This window comes from Pristis pectinata, chromosome 22 (assembly GCF_009764475.1).
Source record: "Pristis pectinata isolate sPriPec2 chromosome 22, sPriPec2.1.pri, whole genome shotgun sequence".
NCBI lineage: Eukaryota > Metazoa > Chordata > Chondrichthyes > Rhinopristiformes > Pristidae > Pristis > Pristis pectinata.
In genome coordinates this window covers 13839135-13854769 of record NC_067426.1, presented here as the reverse complement: position 1 = coordinate 13854769, position 15635 = coordinate 13839135, and the positions used below count along the sequence as shown (strand labels likewise).

Below are 15635 nucleotides of genomic sequence, written 5' to 3'. Positions count from 1 at the left end.
GGTGCCAAGTTTACAAAAGTACACAACTTGAAGTTATAATTGTTTGTAAATGTCAGAGCAAAGCTCCCTCAATCTCCTGCTCATAATGTACATCGGTCCCAACTTTAGATGCTAGAAATCTTAAGAATAGAAGATGCTGGTGATACACAGTAGGTCAGGATGCATCTGTGGATTGTGAAACAAAGCTAACACTTCAGGTCAATGATCTTTTATCAGAACTATAACTAGCAGCAGAACTTGTTCCAGTGAAATGTTGTTGACCTGAAACATTAACTGTCTCCCTCTCCACAAACATTGAGAAATTCCAGCATTTTCTATTTTTATTTTGGACTTCATGATCTTAGAACATATTAGAGAGGGTTTCATTAGCTTTAATAATGACCAATACCCAGGCAGAGAAAAAACTTTTTCCTGATAGGTGTAGTCCAGGACAAGTGGGAGAGAACCTTCAAATTAAAATCCCAAGTTAGGACTCATTTTTCCCTCTACAAATGATTGTGGAAATGTGGGACCCTGTGTTCCACTCCAAAACTTGCACATGCTCATAGAAGTACATAGGTCCCAACACACAGATGCAATCACAAGGAAGACACGCAAGCATCTTTACTTTCTTAGGAACACTAACAACTTCTACAGATGTACTGTTGAAAGTATCCCGACTGGTTGCATCATGGTCTGGTACAGCAATTCGAATGTGCAGGAATGTAAGAAGCTGCAGAGAGTAGTGGACTCAGCCTAATACATCACTAGCACATCCCTCCCCATCATGGGAAGTATCTACATGAAGCGCTGCCTCAAGGCGGCAACATCGATCATCAACTATCCCCACCACCCAGACCATGCCATCTTCTCACAGCTACCATCGGGCATGAGGTACAAGCCTGAAGTCCCACACCAGCAGGTTCAAGAACAGCTACTTCTCTTCAACCATTTAATTTTTGAACTTACCTGCACAACCCTACTCACCACCTCAGTACAACAACACTATGACCACTTTGCACTACAATGGATTTTGATTTTTTTTGTTCTAATTGTGTTCTTTCTTGTATAATTTACATTTGTTTTTCTTGTGAAGGTTGTGTATCTGATGCTATGTGCCTGTGATGCCACTGCAAGCAAGTTTGTCATTGCAGCTGTGCATAGGACAATAAACGCGACTTTGAGAAGTAGTTCAATGGAAATATTTAAGATTGACAAACTTTTATGGGGCATGCACTTAAAGTGCTGCAGAACCAAAATGCGATTCGATTGACTAGTAGAACAAGCTTAGAACATAGAACACTACAGCACAGTACAGGCCCTTCGGCCCACAATGTTGTGCCGACATTTTATTCTGCTCTAAGATCTATCTAACCCTTCCCTCCCACATAGCCCCCTATTTTTCTATCATTCATGTGTCTATCTAAGAGTGTCTTAAATGTCCCTAATGTATCTGCCCCCACAACCTCTGCCAGCAGTGCGTTCCACACACCCACCACTCTATGTTAAAAAAAAATTACCCCTGACATCCCCCTTATACCTTCCTCTAATCACCTTAAAATTACGTCCCCTCATGTTAGCCATTGTCGCACTGGGATTGAGGGACTGAATGACCCAAACTGCTAAATCAGTCAGAAGTAGAAAATGTACAGTTCACCATTGTTAAACAATAAGTAAACTGTAATGGATAATTTCACCGGAGTAAAGGCGAGTAAAAAAAAAAGAACATTGCCATATCTCTTAGGAACCCACCAGCATTCAATGAAATGCTTCGCAGTGCAGCTGTTATATAGGACAGGTCAGCCATTCACAGAAAAAGCCCATAAACTGAGAGAGTATCTTCCATACTCCTGATGCATTCTGTGATGTCATGGCATCTTAACAGCCATTATGTTGTAAAAATAACAAGAAAATCTCAGAATGAGCAATTTGATAATTACTAAAACATCTGTCCCAGTGCTGTTACATGAGGGATAACTATTGGCCAAGACACCCTGGAGAAATCTCCTGCACTTCTTCAAAATCTATGAGAATCTTTGAGGTTCACCAGAGATATTTAACATCTGATCTGAGAGACAAGACAGTGCAGCACTCCTTCAGCATTGGGAGTCTCGGCCTGGATATCGCCCTCAGATTTCCCCAGAGCAACATGAACACACAACATTCTGACTCAGATGTAAGCACCAGCCACCAAGCTTTCACCACCACCACTGAATTATCATGGCTTCTCCCTAATGATTTCAACCTTCATTGCACACAGCACTGATTTTCCAATTCACAAAATAAAAAGTTTCCAGATACATCTATTGTTCAATGAAATTCTTTCCACAGGAATAAAATAAATCATTAACTGTTTCATTTAACATTACCTCACAATGTCTTGATGACAAAGTATCACTGAACCAGAACTGCAAATATAAGTGGGCAGATGCCTTACATATCACAGCAGGTTGCACAGACATGGTTATTGGATTGTCTCTGCACTGGTTACTGAAGTTTCCTCTCCACCCTGCAGTGTAAGTGCCACATTGTCAAGCCAACTTGTGGAAATTACAGCACATCACTGATCACTTCCAATCTTTGACTCCCCATCCAATAAGGATGCTCAGTTGCTCAAGGCATCAGTACAACTCAATACACTGCAACCCATAAGGTGCAACATCAGAAGGAAAGGGGAAAATATTCTCCTTGGGAGACATTTCCTGCAAAATTGTTAACGCCTTGTAAACTTTAACAAATAAAGAATGGGGGAAACATTTCCACAGATTTTCATGATTTGCCATAGATAATCAGAAAATTACAGCACAGAACAGGCCCTTCGGCCCACAATTTTGTGCCAACATTTTATCCTGCTCTAAGATCTATCTAACCTTTCCCTCTCACATAGCCCTCCATTTCTCTATCATTCATGTGGCTATGAATCTCTTAAACATCCCTAATGTATCTGCCCTCACAACCTCTGCTGGCAGTGCATTCCACACACCCACCACTCTGTAAAAAAAAAACTTACCCCTGACATCCCCCTTATATCTCCCTCCAATCACTTTAAAATTACGTCCCCTCGTGTTAGCCATTGTCGCCCTGGGAAAAAGTCTGACTATCCATTCAATCTATGCCTCTTATCATCTTGTACACCTCTACTAAATCACCTCTCATCCTCCTTCTCTCCAAAGAGAAAAGCCCTAGCTCACTCAACCTATCCTCATAAGACATGCTCTCCAATCCAGGCAGCATCCTGGTAAATCTCCTCTGCACCCTCTCTAAAGCTTTCATATCCTTCCTATAATGAGGCAACCAGAAATGAACACAATACTCCAAGTGTGGTCTGACCAGATTTCTATCACTAGAAGATCAGAAATCACTAGAATATTTTCCTTTAATAGTGACTGTTACTAGTTAATGTTTGTAATTAATCTCACTTGGGGCTCAGTCATGAGACTTTCCAATCTCTCATGAAGCAGGCATGCTCCCTGCCAGTTTTAATAAAGTCCAAGAGGCAATTTATATTGCTGGGTTAGAGCAAGAGAGATGGATCCTCAGACATGCTAAACTACTGGATTCTGTTGCACCTTAACAAATACCGATTTCACTTTAACAGCAGAAAGGAAGGAAATGTGGAACACCTTGGATTGTGGTGTACTGATGTCACTGGCCTTGGATCTGGTCTTATATTCCCCAAAAAAATCTAACTGCATTTTTTGTTAAGTGCTGAGGATATGTTAAATTTTCCTCAAATACCTTTCCTCCTTACTTTAAGTTGACAGGAAGGAAAGCTCACCACACTTCTTCCAATTGTGGCAGAACTAACTTACGCCACATATTCAGGTGTGCTGTCGCTTGGCAACCAACAACAACCAGAAAATGATGGCTGACCAGAGTAATGGAATCTGACTTTTAAGTTTCACCGTGGTGGCCTTTGGAGATTGGATTTTAGAGGAACTTCCATTTTCTGCATATTCCACATACTAGTGCACTCAAGTAAATAAAACTGCACAAGGATCAGAGTGAAATCAAAATAGTTGGCTGGAAAAAGGAATGTGCTTGTCACCATCTCCAGTAGGATACAGTCCTAGGTGCTTTCAACTGACCTTCTTGCCTGACACAGTCCTCCCCAGTGAAATAATCTTTATGTTCCTACCTGACTTTTTATTTTAAATATTACTAGTAAAAGTCTGTAAAATGCAAATCCTAAAGACACCAGGACAATTCTGAAGGATGGCAACCCTAGCGGGGTGGGGGGGGGGGGGTCTACCTTCAATCTCCCTTCCAGTATCGTGATGAACTGAGGCATCTTGAAGGCCGACATGGTACGTAAATCTTCAGCATCCTGACTCAGAGGCAAAAATTTGAGCTTAATTTTCAGGAGTGAGATGGGAAACATTTACAGGAGGAAACGTATTTACAGGAAGGAGCATTATGACAGAAGAGGACAATGTTAATGTGGAGAGAAAGCTGACACTGCTCAATGCCTTCATATAGACTCAATGGGAAGCAAATCCACAATACTGTTGTATGGCTATCTAGCTTGGGACTTGTGTATCTCTGGAGCACCACGAATTCAGGAAATCTGGCTTCTCCCCACTGCAAAGCAACTTGGTACATTTTTCTATGTCCACAGTAGTACATAGATGGAAGAGGTTAGAACAGATGAAGTAGATCACTCCCTAATGAGAATTACCCTGCTTCCAAAAAATCAATAAGTAACCCATCCCCTTCAAGAACACACAGTGAAGATTACATCAATAGAATTATATTCATTCTGCAGCTCAATCAGAGAAAAAATGCCAAATGTAGAAATTGAGAACAAAAAGCCCAGTTCCAGAAGATAATGAGAGAAAAACTGATGGACAATTTCTTTATCAAGTGATAATGAATGTTAGCAGACTTGAAACGTCACTTGAAAAGAAACATTAACTGGATCAGAGTCACAGGATGATGTTCTCCTGTCCCCATAAGGCACAACATCAAAACATTTCCCCGGGTGACATTTCCTGAGAAGTTGTGAATGTTTTTTTTAAGGCATTAACAAACAACGAGCAGGGGAAATGTTTCCACAATTTTTCATGACTTCCCACATACAAACACTAGGAAATTTGACCCTCTTCATAACTGTTCATGTATTCAGACATTTAATCTCATTTAAGAGGCTGCTACGTAGACACACGGGTATGCAGGAAATGGAGGGATATGGATCACGTACAGGCAGAAGGGAACTAGTTTAATTCGGCATTGTGTTCAGTGCAGACATTGTGGGCCAAAGGGCCTGTTCCTGTGCTGCACTATTTCACATTCTCTCTCACTAGAAGCTCAGTCATTAAGCTTTCCAACCTCTCATGATGTAGGTGTGTTCCCTGTCTATTTGCCCCTCATTAAGAGGCATGTTGTACTGCTGGGTTGGAGGGAGAGACAGACTGTCAAATGTGTGCTAAACTGTTACACCCAAAATTACTCATTTTAAACATCAGAATCAAATTAATAGCAAGAAATTTAGAATCTTGAAACAGAGCATTCAGGTGACTAGTCAGTGCCAATGTTAACGAAAATGAACGCACTAAATGGGAAGAGCTACACAATAGGATCAGGAATGAATTTCAACACCAGCTCCACTTTCTGACTCTATCCCGTGATTACCTTCATTCCCATAAATCTATTGATTTCAGTCTTCAATGCATTCATTGACTGAGCATCCAAAACCATTTAGGATGGAGAATTCTAATGATTCACAGCTCTCCAAATGATGAAAATTTCTCACCAATCCCAGTTTTCAATAGCTAACTCTTTGCCCTGAAATTATGATCCCAGGGACTCACACCAGACCATATCTGGCCCCCGTTGATTGAACGATTATCATCTCATTGATGATGTTCTTCACAAGACCTTGAACACAATTAAAAATACACAGCTTGCTCCTGTACCAATGCTATCCAATATTTTAATCACTAGTCATAGGAATCCAAATGTGGCTAACTGAAGAAACGATTTATAAATTAAAATAGGCAAAAGACACCAGCATTCAGTGATTAATATTCAATTGCACAATGTATACACTTCATATGTTTGTTGCTAAAATAATTAGGTACAAAGCAGAAATTGCAAGAGTAGGTTGATCTTTACAAGATTTTTTGAAATTTCTTTGTTATTGAATCATGGTAAATGATATTTTAGAATAAAATGCATACACAAAAACTGCATTTATCGATTTTGTTTGTGATTTATTTACCAAAATGACTCCCTGTGACTAAAATGGTGGTAGTCAATAATTTGTATTAGCCAACAACATTCAAAGCAAAGGATTACCAACCAAAATAAAACAATTTGGCTTCAAAATTTGACCTCGGGTAAACATGAATCTCCACCATAAATTTTCCTTCAAGTAATACATGTAATCACGCCACACACAGAAGTCCCCTGAAATTCTTCACCATCAAGTGTGATGGGTGGGGTGCTCAAGGATTGTCCATTTCAATACCACTTGTGGCACAGTAGCCATAACTTTAAGACAGCCATCAGTAAACCTTGAGGGAATGAGGAGCTTCTTTATTCAGAGATTGCTCAGAATAAGAAACTGGAAACTACAGGGAGTCATTGTATTGCATAGCACAGATTCTTTCAAAAGCAAACTAGAAGAGTGCACAAGAGGAAAAGGAATAAAATGACATGGACAGACTGGTTGAGTTGAATGGATCATTTCAATGAAACACATTCCATGTAAATCTTCATATGAAACCAAGAGATCCTTTTCATCCACCTGAATTGCTAGAAGACAGCCAATAATTACTTCAATAGTACAATAATCCCTCAGCACTACAACACAATGTCACTGTAGATTATATGCTCAGATCCTGGAATGGGGCTTGAATCCATGACCTTCTGACCAAGAATCAAAATTTCTACCACTCAGTCTAGCTGAGAATAAAACATTTGACATTTCAATGGACCTTTAATCACAGTCCTCAAGCTTGGCTAAAAGGGTTCAATAACAAGATTAACCATCTCTCTTCTTTTAAAGCCGAATACGAGGAGACAGAAAAAATCTACTTGGTTACAATTTGCAGTTAAACGGTGTTTGTTTTGGGGTATTTCACAACAAAGTAGATAGTAGATCATTTAGGTTTTTTTTGGTTTCTGTGATACTGAATTGAAGATATACTTGCCATGGAGTGAAATAGGTTTTTTTTCCCCCACATAGTCCAGAATTTGACTAGGCCATGTCTAGCCAGAGCTGCACTTATACATTTCACAAGAGTTGAAGAGCAGATGCACATTGTACTACACTTATTTCCATGTAACACTGATGGAAGTTACCAGTGAAACTACACTACATCACTCTCTGGACAGCCATGTCTGTAGCTGGACACAGACTTCACAATGACAAATTCCATACTTGTCTTTTATCCTTCAACACCACAGCCCTCCCCCCACCCTTCGAATATATTCCTCCAAAAATCCCCACCTATTAATTCCCCAACTCTGCAGCTGGCTCAGGCTCCCAACTCAGCAGTCACCCAGAGGAGAGCCTAATCTCTTCTCTACCCACTGCCACTTACCCGATTACTGGCCTGACCACCCCCTTGCTCCACCTTCACCCACACACCAACCACCTATCCAACTCCTGATCCGATCCTAGGCCCGAAGCAGGTCTATGAACACTCCCCTCTCACCCACCACCTGATTGCTGACCCAGCCTTTCCACTCGCAAGAATGCGCAACTTCCACTCAGACTCTTGACTTCACAATCTACCTCATTATGACCTTGCACCTTATCGTCTACCTGCACTGCACTCTCTCTGTAATTGTAACATTCTGCACGCTTTTACTTTGTACTACCTCAATGCACTGTTGTAATGAATTGATCTGTATGGACGGTATGCAAGACAAGTTCTTCACTGTACCACAGTACATGCGACAATAGTAAACCAATTTATTGAAATTTGCAGTGAAGAGTCCATAGCTGCTCATGCACCACTATGACTATTTTGCACACCCATTAAAATTTTCCTATATTTATAATGATTTTCCCTTATTTCTCTGAATAAGGGAGCACCTGAAAATATTTAGCAACTAGCTTAATTACCATTGAATTTACAGTGAAATTGAGCTAGAAGGGTAAAACCATATTCTTTGCATACTCATACCACCTCTTTAGGGTCATAGTCAATCAAGGACAGAAACAGGGCCTTTCAGCCCATGTTATTCTTACTACATTCTACCAATTTCTTGCAAGCTCAAGTACACCCTCATGTATGCACCTTGACTGCTTCCCTTGGAGGAGATAAACTGACATGATTTTTCTAGTATGCAGACTTCCTAGCTACAACTCAAACTGCAAAATTGCCATTGAAATTGCTGGCATCCTGCTTGCTAAAGTCACATTATCTGAATAGCCCTCAGCCCAAGTGGCAAGATATATTAAGATGAGCATCTCTTTAGATAGTGTTCTGTGTGGCTCCTCATACTTGGCAATAGGTCAAAATTTCACACCAATGCATAACCTATGGCAAAAACAACTTGGTCTGGAAATTCAATTGCCTAACTGGGTACTTCCCTGTAGCTGTGACACTTTACTCTGTATTCTTTTGTTGTTTTTACCCTGCACTACCTCAATGCACTGTGTAATGAATCAATCTGTACAAACGGTATGCAAGACAAGTTTTTCACTGTACCTCAGTACAAGTGTCAATAATAAACCAACACCAATATTTACTTTCACAATTCACTGCACTTATCATCATTAATGACCATTTCAGGTCACCTCACTTCACTCCAAAAATTTAACAGGGCATTTCCTGTCACAAGTCATCGCCGTGACCCTGATGTGAATTCTGTGTCACAGCTACTGCGATGACATAATTCTCCTTCCATTGCTCCTTTTGGACCTGGTTGTCCTGGGGATGCCCTTCATTGGCCAATCCAAGACAACATTGGAGCTGCACTTAGCCACACAGTCATGTGTGGCACTGCCTCAAGGCGGCAACATCCATCAAAGATTCCCACCATCTGGGCCATTCCATCTTTTTGCAGCTACTGTCGGGCAGGAGATACAGAAGCTTGAAGTTCCACACCAGCAGGTTCAAGAACAGCTACTTTCCTTCAACCATTTGGTTCTTGAACCAACCGGAAAAACTCTAATCACTACAATTTAGCAACACTATGATACTTTGACCACTTTGCACTAAACAAAAACAAAGTCCTTGTTCTAATTGAGTTCTTTCTTGTAAAAATTGGGTATAATTTATGTTTAATTTACGTTTTTCTTGTGAATGCTGCTTATATGATGCTGTGTGTCTGTGATGCAGCTGCAAGTAAGTTTTTCACTGCACCTGTGCATACATGTACTTGTGCATATGACAATAAACTCCACTTTGAACATGGTCTTACTCCCATAGTGTCTGACTAGGAGATTGATAAGGCAAATGAATTACTTACCTACTACTTTGGTTCCCCTACACCCCAATCATCAGCACACAGCCCTGACCCAAATTCCACTCCCTCACCAGTCCCAAATCCACCCACTGTTTCACACATGGGGCCAGAAATATATGTTTTTGTTGTACAATATGTCAGGTGATGCACTTCTGCCAGAAATTACTGCATACTTCCTGCCTCCAATAACCTTGCGAGTCTATATGCTGCCTAATTTATCAACCTGATACTCCAACACCAAGCTAAATAAGTTCTTGAAGTTCATTATAACCTTTTCTTTTGTATTCTACGTCACTAGAGACAAAACATTCTGTTGATCATGTTATAACCTTCTCTTTGTCTATCACCTTTATTAACATACAGCTGCAGATAAACTCCATTTAAAAGCACATGTATTTAGGCAGGGCATACACTTTACCAATACCAGCTCATAAGGTAATACTACATAATCTACATGTAGTAAAACAGCAATTAAAAACTTACATTTCAATAATTCCATGGAGTTTCTACAGTAAAACAGTATTGGGTAATGACACACTAATGTCTCTGTAATTAACAAATGATGAATAATTATAGTTACAATGCAAACTGTGGGCCAACTGGTTTTGTTCTGAAATTCTTGAAAAATCAGGGGAAAGTTGGAGATCTGTTTGCAGTATCACAACAAAACACTTGTGTAATTGTTTAATCAGCTGTCACATGCTACATGACATGCCGCTGTGTCAATGGGAACTGACATTAGTACGCAGTAGTGCTTGACCAGTGACATCACATGTGCCCTTGAATGATTTATATTAACATACCACAAAGGACAATTATGGTCAGTGGAACACTGCCTACCTCAGCACTGGACTTTAAAGGGTAAAATGTGCCAGCCATTGTGGAACTAATTCATCGCCCCTTGAAGCCATCCTGCCACTCATCTTGCCACAGTAGATTTATATCTCAACTACAGTTAGTCATCATTGGTTCAAATTTAATTAACTTAAACCTATCAACTTTAAATTTTGAAAAATTCAATGCACACTCAAATTCAACAGCATTTTGAAGAAGGCTGTTAGTGACAGATTTCAACTATATTTGGTATGAAGGAGTGCTTCATGACAACCATCTACCTCTAACTTTAAGATGATGCTCCCATCAGAGGAAATACTTGCAATTTAACCTAAGAAATCTTGGACCATTTTTAGACACCTCGGTGAATCATCCCTTACTCAGTCACATTCAAGATAGACCAAATTTGGTCTATCTAACCAGACTTAGCAATTTAATTCTTTTAGACCCAGTGTCAGTCTGATGAATAATCTGGATGACTCTGTGATTCATTCCAGAAAGAGTGGTGAAGAACTAGCTGATTGCAGCCCCAGTGCTAGTCAATGCTCTATAATTGTTCCAAGTGCCTAGACAGGGATTTAGGTTCTAGAGAAAGAAAATAAGGCAGTGAGGGTTTTCATTTAGCTTAAAGCTGATCTGTAGTGTGTGACATAAAATGACTACTCACCACCTGGGCTCATGCCTATTACACAATCACTCTGGTTAGACAGCAGATGGCTAAGGGGCCCCTGCAACCAAATCCCATTGTGAGCTAGCACGGAAGAGAGGAGGAAAGCAAATTGGATGGAAATGAAATGCTACAAAGTAAGATAGTTACTCAATTAAAAGGACCTCATGCACAGAACAATCAGCAGTGAAAGTACAGTAACACCCAAGACTAATTAACAGCTGCTGAATTTTGATTTCAGTTTTTTCTTGGAAATGCATTGGATGCATTCATGAACACGTAAACTGCACACAGGTCAGATATGCATGCTTAATAATTCTTTGATCTGTCACTGTTTAGGTAGAAATCATTTCCACCAGATGACAGTTGTTCTAGATAACTGTAGTATAATTTTAGTGTCATGCCGCATGGAACCCTAGTACGAGTGAGTGATGCTTAATAGCCATTGATGCAATCAGAGGACACAATTAAGTACTGGTAAAGTTAACCTTAACAGCAAGTTAGATTATAAAAGTAAAGGTAACTTAAATATTGATATGTTTTTTTATATTACCAACAAACTGATTGACCAAACAATTCTAGAGCACAACTCCTCAATTTACTAACTTCAGAACCTCAAAATATAACCCAGTCACCAAACAAAACAATCATAAACCCAGCACATGACCAAGAATGGCATGAGAATTAGCCAATAGCTTGCAATGCAAGGATCAGAAATACTGCCATTTTGATTAGTAAAATCCACCCCTTTCTGTAGGAAAGGTTCACAATTAAAAGGCTTCTGAAATCTTCCAAGCCAAACTCTTGCTTTCGATGTTCATGACTATAGTGTTGATGTAAGATTATTCTTCCACAAGGCAGCATCTAATTGTGAGCATCATATAAAAATAAGACCCTTTTAAAAGTCAAGGGTCTGCGATTCAATCACATCTATCAAAAATCCCTATTACTCTTAATGTCCACAATTTTCTCTCGATTCGAATCAGACATTCCCATCAGCTTTCTTCTTCCGAGATGAGACTGAAATGGTACTTCAATCATCTGTTTCCAGTCCTGGTTCTCACTCCTAAATTTAAATCTCTCCTTCTTTGTATCTATCCTTCAGCTCTGGCCAGAAATTTGAAATACTTAAGATACCTCAGATACATAACGTGTCAAGAGGGAGAGTTACTGGGGGGGTTTCACTGCACGGCACCACTTGTGGAGTGGAATAGAGCAGAGGCTGACAAAGGTGCTCAGATACACACTCCAACTGGCTTCACCATCACTGGAGAAGTTGTGCCAGTAGGTGGGAAGTGGGAGAGGCAATGCCAAAGCAGTATATAAACAATCTTTTGACTCTAGTCCCAAATTGGGTCATATAACTGTAATCCTATGAGCAATTTTAAACTCACCAGAGCACCAAATTAGGGCGGCAGAGTGACACTACAAGAAGTGCAACTGTCTCATAACTCCAGCGACCTAGCTTCAATTCTGACCACTGGTGTTGTCTGTGTGGTGGGTGTAGGTTCTCCTTGTGACTGCCTGGGCTTCCCCCAGGTGCTCTGGTTTCCTCCCACATGCCATAGATTATCGTTAAAATTAATTGCCCAGGTCCAATTGTTGTGGTAATTGGTCCCTGTAAAGAGTTACTCCTAATACAGGTGATTGGTGAAAGAATCAGGGAGATGTTGATGAAAATAGGTTGTAGGCAAATAAGTGGGTTGATAGGATTACTCTGAGAGCCGGCATTGACTCCATGGGCCAAATGGCCTATGTCATATGGTAAAATGGATTTTTTTTTAAATGTTACAACTGCTTTAACAAATCCCAAGATTTGATGGAGACTTCATATAACTTAAAGCATCAGAAGTCAACAAGAAATTTTAAACACGTCAGCAAGAACCTGCTCGTGATCTCTCCCATCATGAAAAAACACAACAAACAAGCAGAACGTTAAACTTTCACAAACCCTTTAGTATTTTAGTGAATAGCTAAAGTGATACCTACCCCAATTCTACAGAGACATTTTGTGTGCATGGCAAAATTAATAGTCAATCTATAAAGGAGGGGCATCCCATAATCAGCAATGTATTTTTGAAAGAATGCAACAATCAAGTACTAAAAGTTTCTCTGGAAATAATGCTTGAAAGACCAAGAACATTTAAATGAGTTAGACAATGCAGTGGTCATCCACTTACTTCTCATACTCTTGGTTGTCCCTGTCACAGCGACCATCTTTGTGCTTCACCCAATCTTTCCCATGTTTGCAAGTGGTCAGTGAGATAATATCCTTTCCATTGTGGATATGGTGTAAGGCATTTCTGGTATCTGATCCAATTCCAGTCAAGTACCTTTTCCCTTTGAAGACCAACAGGTACTTCCTCCTGGGTGGGACATTGTTGTAGAGGAGCCAGCCTTTCTCTCCACCCTTCTGAGGATGCTCTCTTGAAAACAAGGGAATGGAGACATCAAAATGTGGCCTGTAACTCTCCATGTAAAAGCTTGCTTTGGCTACCATGGCCTGGCCAATATCAAAACCCAAGTCCTCTGTGTAGTCAGGCCAAGTTCCCGAGTAGAGGTTAAATATCAGATGATTCCTCCCGTTATTCCACAAAGGAAAACTCTGGATTTTGGCATCGACGTTGTGAATATATTGCAAGGAAAGTTGATCCCGATCTAAAGTATCTATACCCATGACAAATAAGCAGGCTTGCTGTGGGTCCGGGGTGTAATACCTGGACTCTTGAATGGAGGAAAGAATTTTTTGGTAACTTTCAGAAACTTTATCCGCTTTGGACTGGGGGTAGATGTAAACCCCAAAGCCTCGCTTCTCGCACAGAGACAGGTCAAAACAGGTCTCCATCCGACACCTGCTGTCTTTGTACACGTTTGCCCTGTTCTCCCTCTTGATCTTTGGAGACTCCCGCAACCCGTCATCCCCCTCGTCTCCTCCAGGCTGCTCCACATAACTTTTGAGCGTCGCCTCATCGTCCCAAGCCGGCCACCTCCTCACCGTCACCAGCTCCTCGCTCTGCCTGCGTGCCAGTATCTTCAGCTGCCGGATCTGCGCTCCCCCGAAGTAGAAAAGCAAGAGCCAACAGGCGCAGAACGCGGTCAGAATGTATTTCTTCCTGGCCTGCATGTGTCCGGGACCATTCGCTCTCCTCGGGATGGCGAGAAGGTTGCAGGAGCTGGCACCAGGACTTGATGGTGGTGGGAACCCGATCTCAAACGTTTCCAGATCCCGGCGCTGCCAGAAGAGGCATCCCCCCGATTCCCAAGCAAGGGCAGATGTGCAGCAGCGCTAGCCCAGCCTGGCATTGGGCAGCCGGGGACATCTGGTGTAACTGGCCTCTTGTGGCTGTGGCTGGAGGCGGAGGAGGGGTGGAGTTGGGGGGGGGGGGGGTGGTGGTTGCTTATTAGGGGAGGAAGATGCTGCTGCAGACTCCGGCTGGGGGTTGCCGAATGTCGGTACTCTGTTGCTGCACGATCAGGATGCGAGGAGCGGTGTCTCCCTGAAGCTGGGGCCGTGATAAGGTGCTGCTGAGCCGGGATAGAGTGCGGGAGGAACTCCCTACTGGGACGTGTCCATGTCGCTGATACTCAGGTGTAACCGTGTCCAAACATTCCATTTCCGAACCTTGGCTCTACCAACATTCCAACCAAGACACGCCCCTGTCCCTATGCGCCCATTCCATTGGGCGACCCGCACGACTTTCCTCACCTTTGGATTGGGCGATCTATTCCCCGGTTCCACCTATGTCGGTAACTGATTGGTCAGAGACGCTGTCCATTGGCTGATAATGCCCCGCCTCCTATTGATGACGATTGGTTGAATCAGCAACCGAGCCCCTCCTCTTACCCCGGGTCCGGACGTGTTGAGCGTCAGGTGTGAAAAATCAATAAGGATTTTATTTAAGGCTGGGATTCGAGGGAGGAAAGGGCTGTGCAGTTTTGGCAATGTTTATAATTGTGTACGAGCCATCCGACAGGTTGCAGAGGCAACTACGTTGAATGTGCATCTTTTGGAACAAAAGAATATTTAAAGTGCACATGTCCGTTCTTGTGCATGTCAATTTCTGGCCTGCAGGCTGAAATTTCTCCTGTCATATGTGTAACTTGAAACAGTTTTGTTTTGAATAGAGAGGAATATACACAGGTGATTGAACAACGTGCTCGTCTACAGTCGAACAGGGATTCTGTTCCACCTGCATTCAGCAATACGACCTGAAACTGGACGTAGCTCAGTAGATTAGTACCGCTGTAACGTGATGCATGGTGATCACATTCCGGGGATCCTCACCCCAAGCTCAGTCAAGTCTCTGGACCCATGGGCCAATATCGGATGGTTCTGAAAGCTCAATGTCTGCTGGGGTCAGAGTTAGGTTGTAGGGTGAGCACCGAGAATCGTGAGTGCAGCGCAGACAGATCAATCTTGCGGACTACAGGTTGCGTGCTATGGGTTACATAAATACACATTGTTGTTTGCACAATTGGAAAATCAGTTCCAGAGCACTGGAAATGGAAGCAGTTAATTAATTAATTGAACTCCTGTTTTGAAATCCATTAACTTGATCCTGGAGTTGCATGCAGCAATTCAAGGGCTACATTGGCTGTAAACTGTCCTCGATAACCTTTGGTTTTAACTCGATAGAATATTAAATTAATTGCTATTGAACCACAATAATTGTGCATCATTGTTGGTGTTTTGCTTGTAACATTATTGTGAATTACATGCGAATACACAATT

General features: G+C 41.5%; 1 protein-coding gene across 1 annotated transcript in view; it reads right to left on the bottom strand.

Moving 5' to 3' along the window:
• LOC127581615 (exostosin-1-like) overlaps positions 1-14556 on the bottom strand; it is a 215688-nt gene extending 201132 nt beyond the window's left edge. Inside the window, exon 1 of the mRNA XM_052036128.1 lies at positions 13084-14556. Within this exon, the coding sequence (XP_051892088.1) occupies positions 13084-14027 (944 nt within the window). The 5' untranslated portion in view covers positions 14028-14556. The remainder of the gene's footprint in view (positions 1-13083) is intronic.
• Between the last annotated feature and the right edge of the window lie 1079 nt (positions 14557-15635).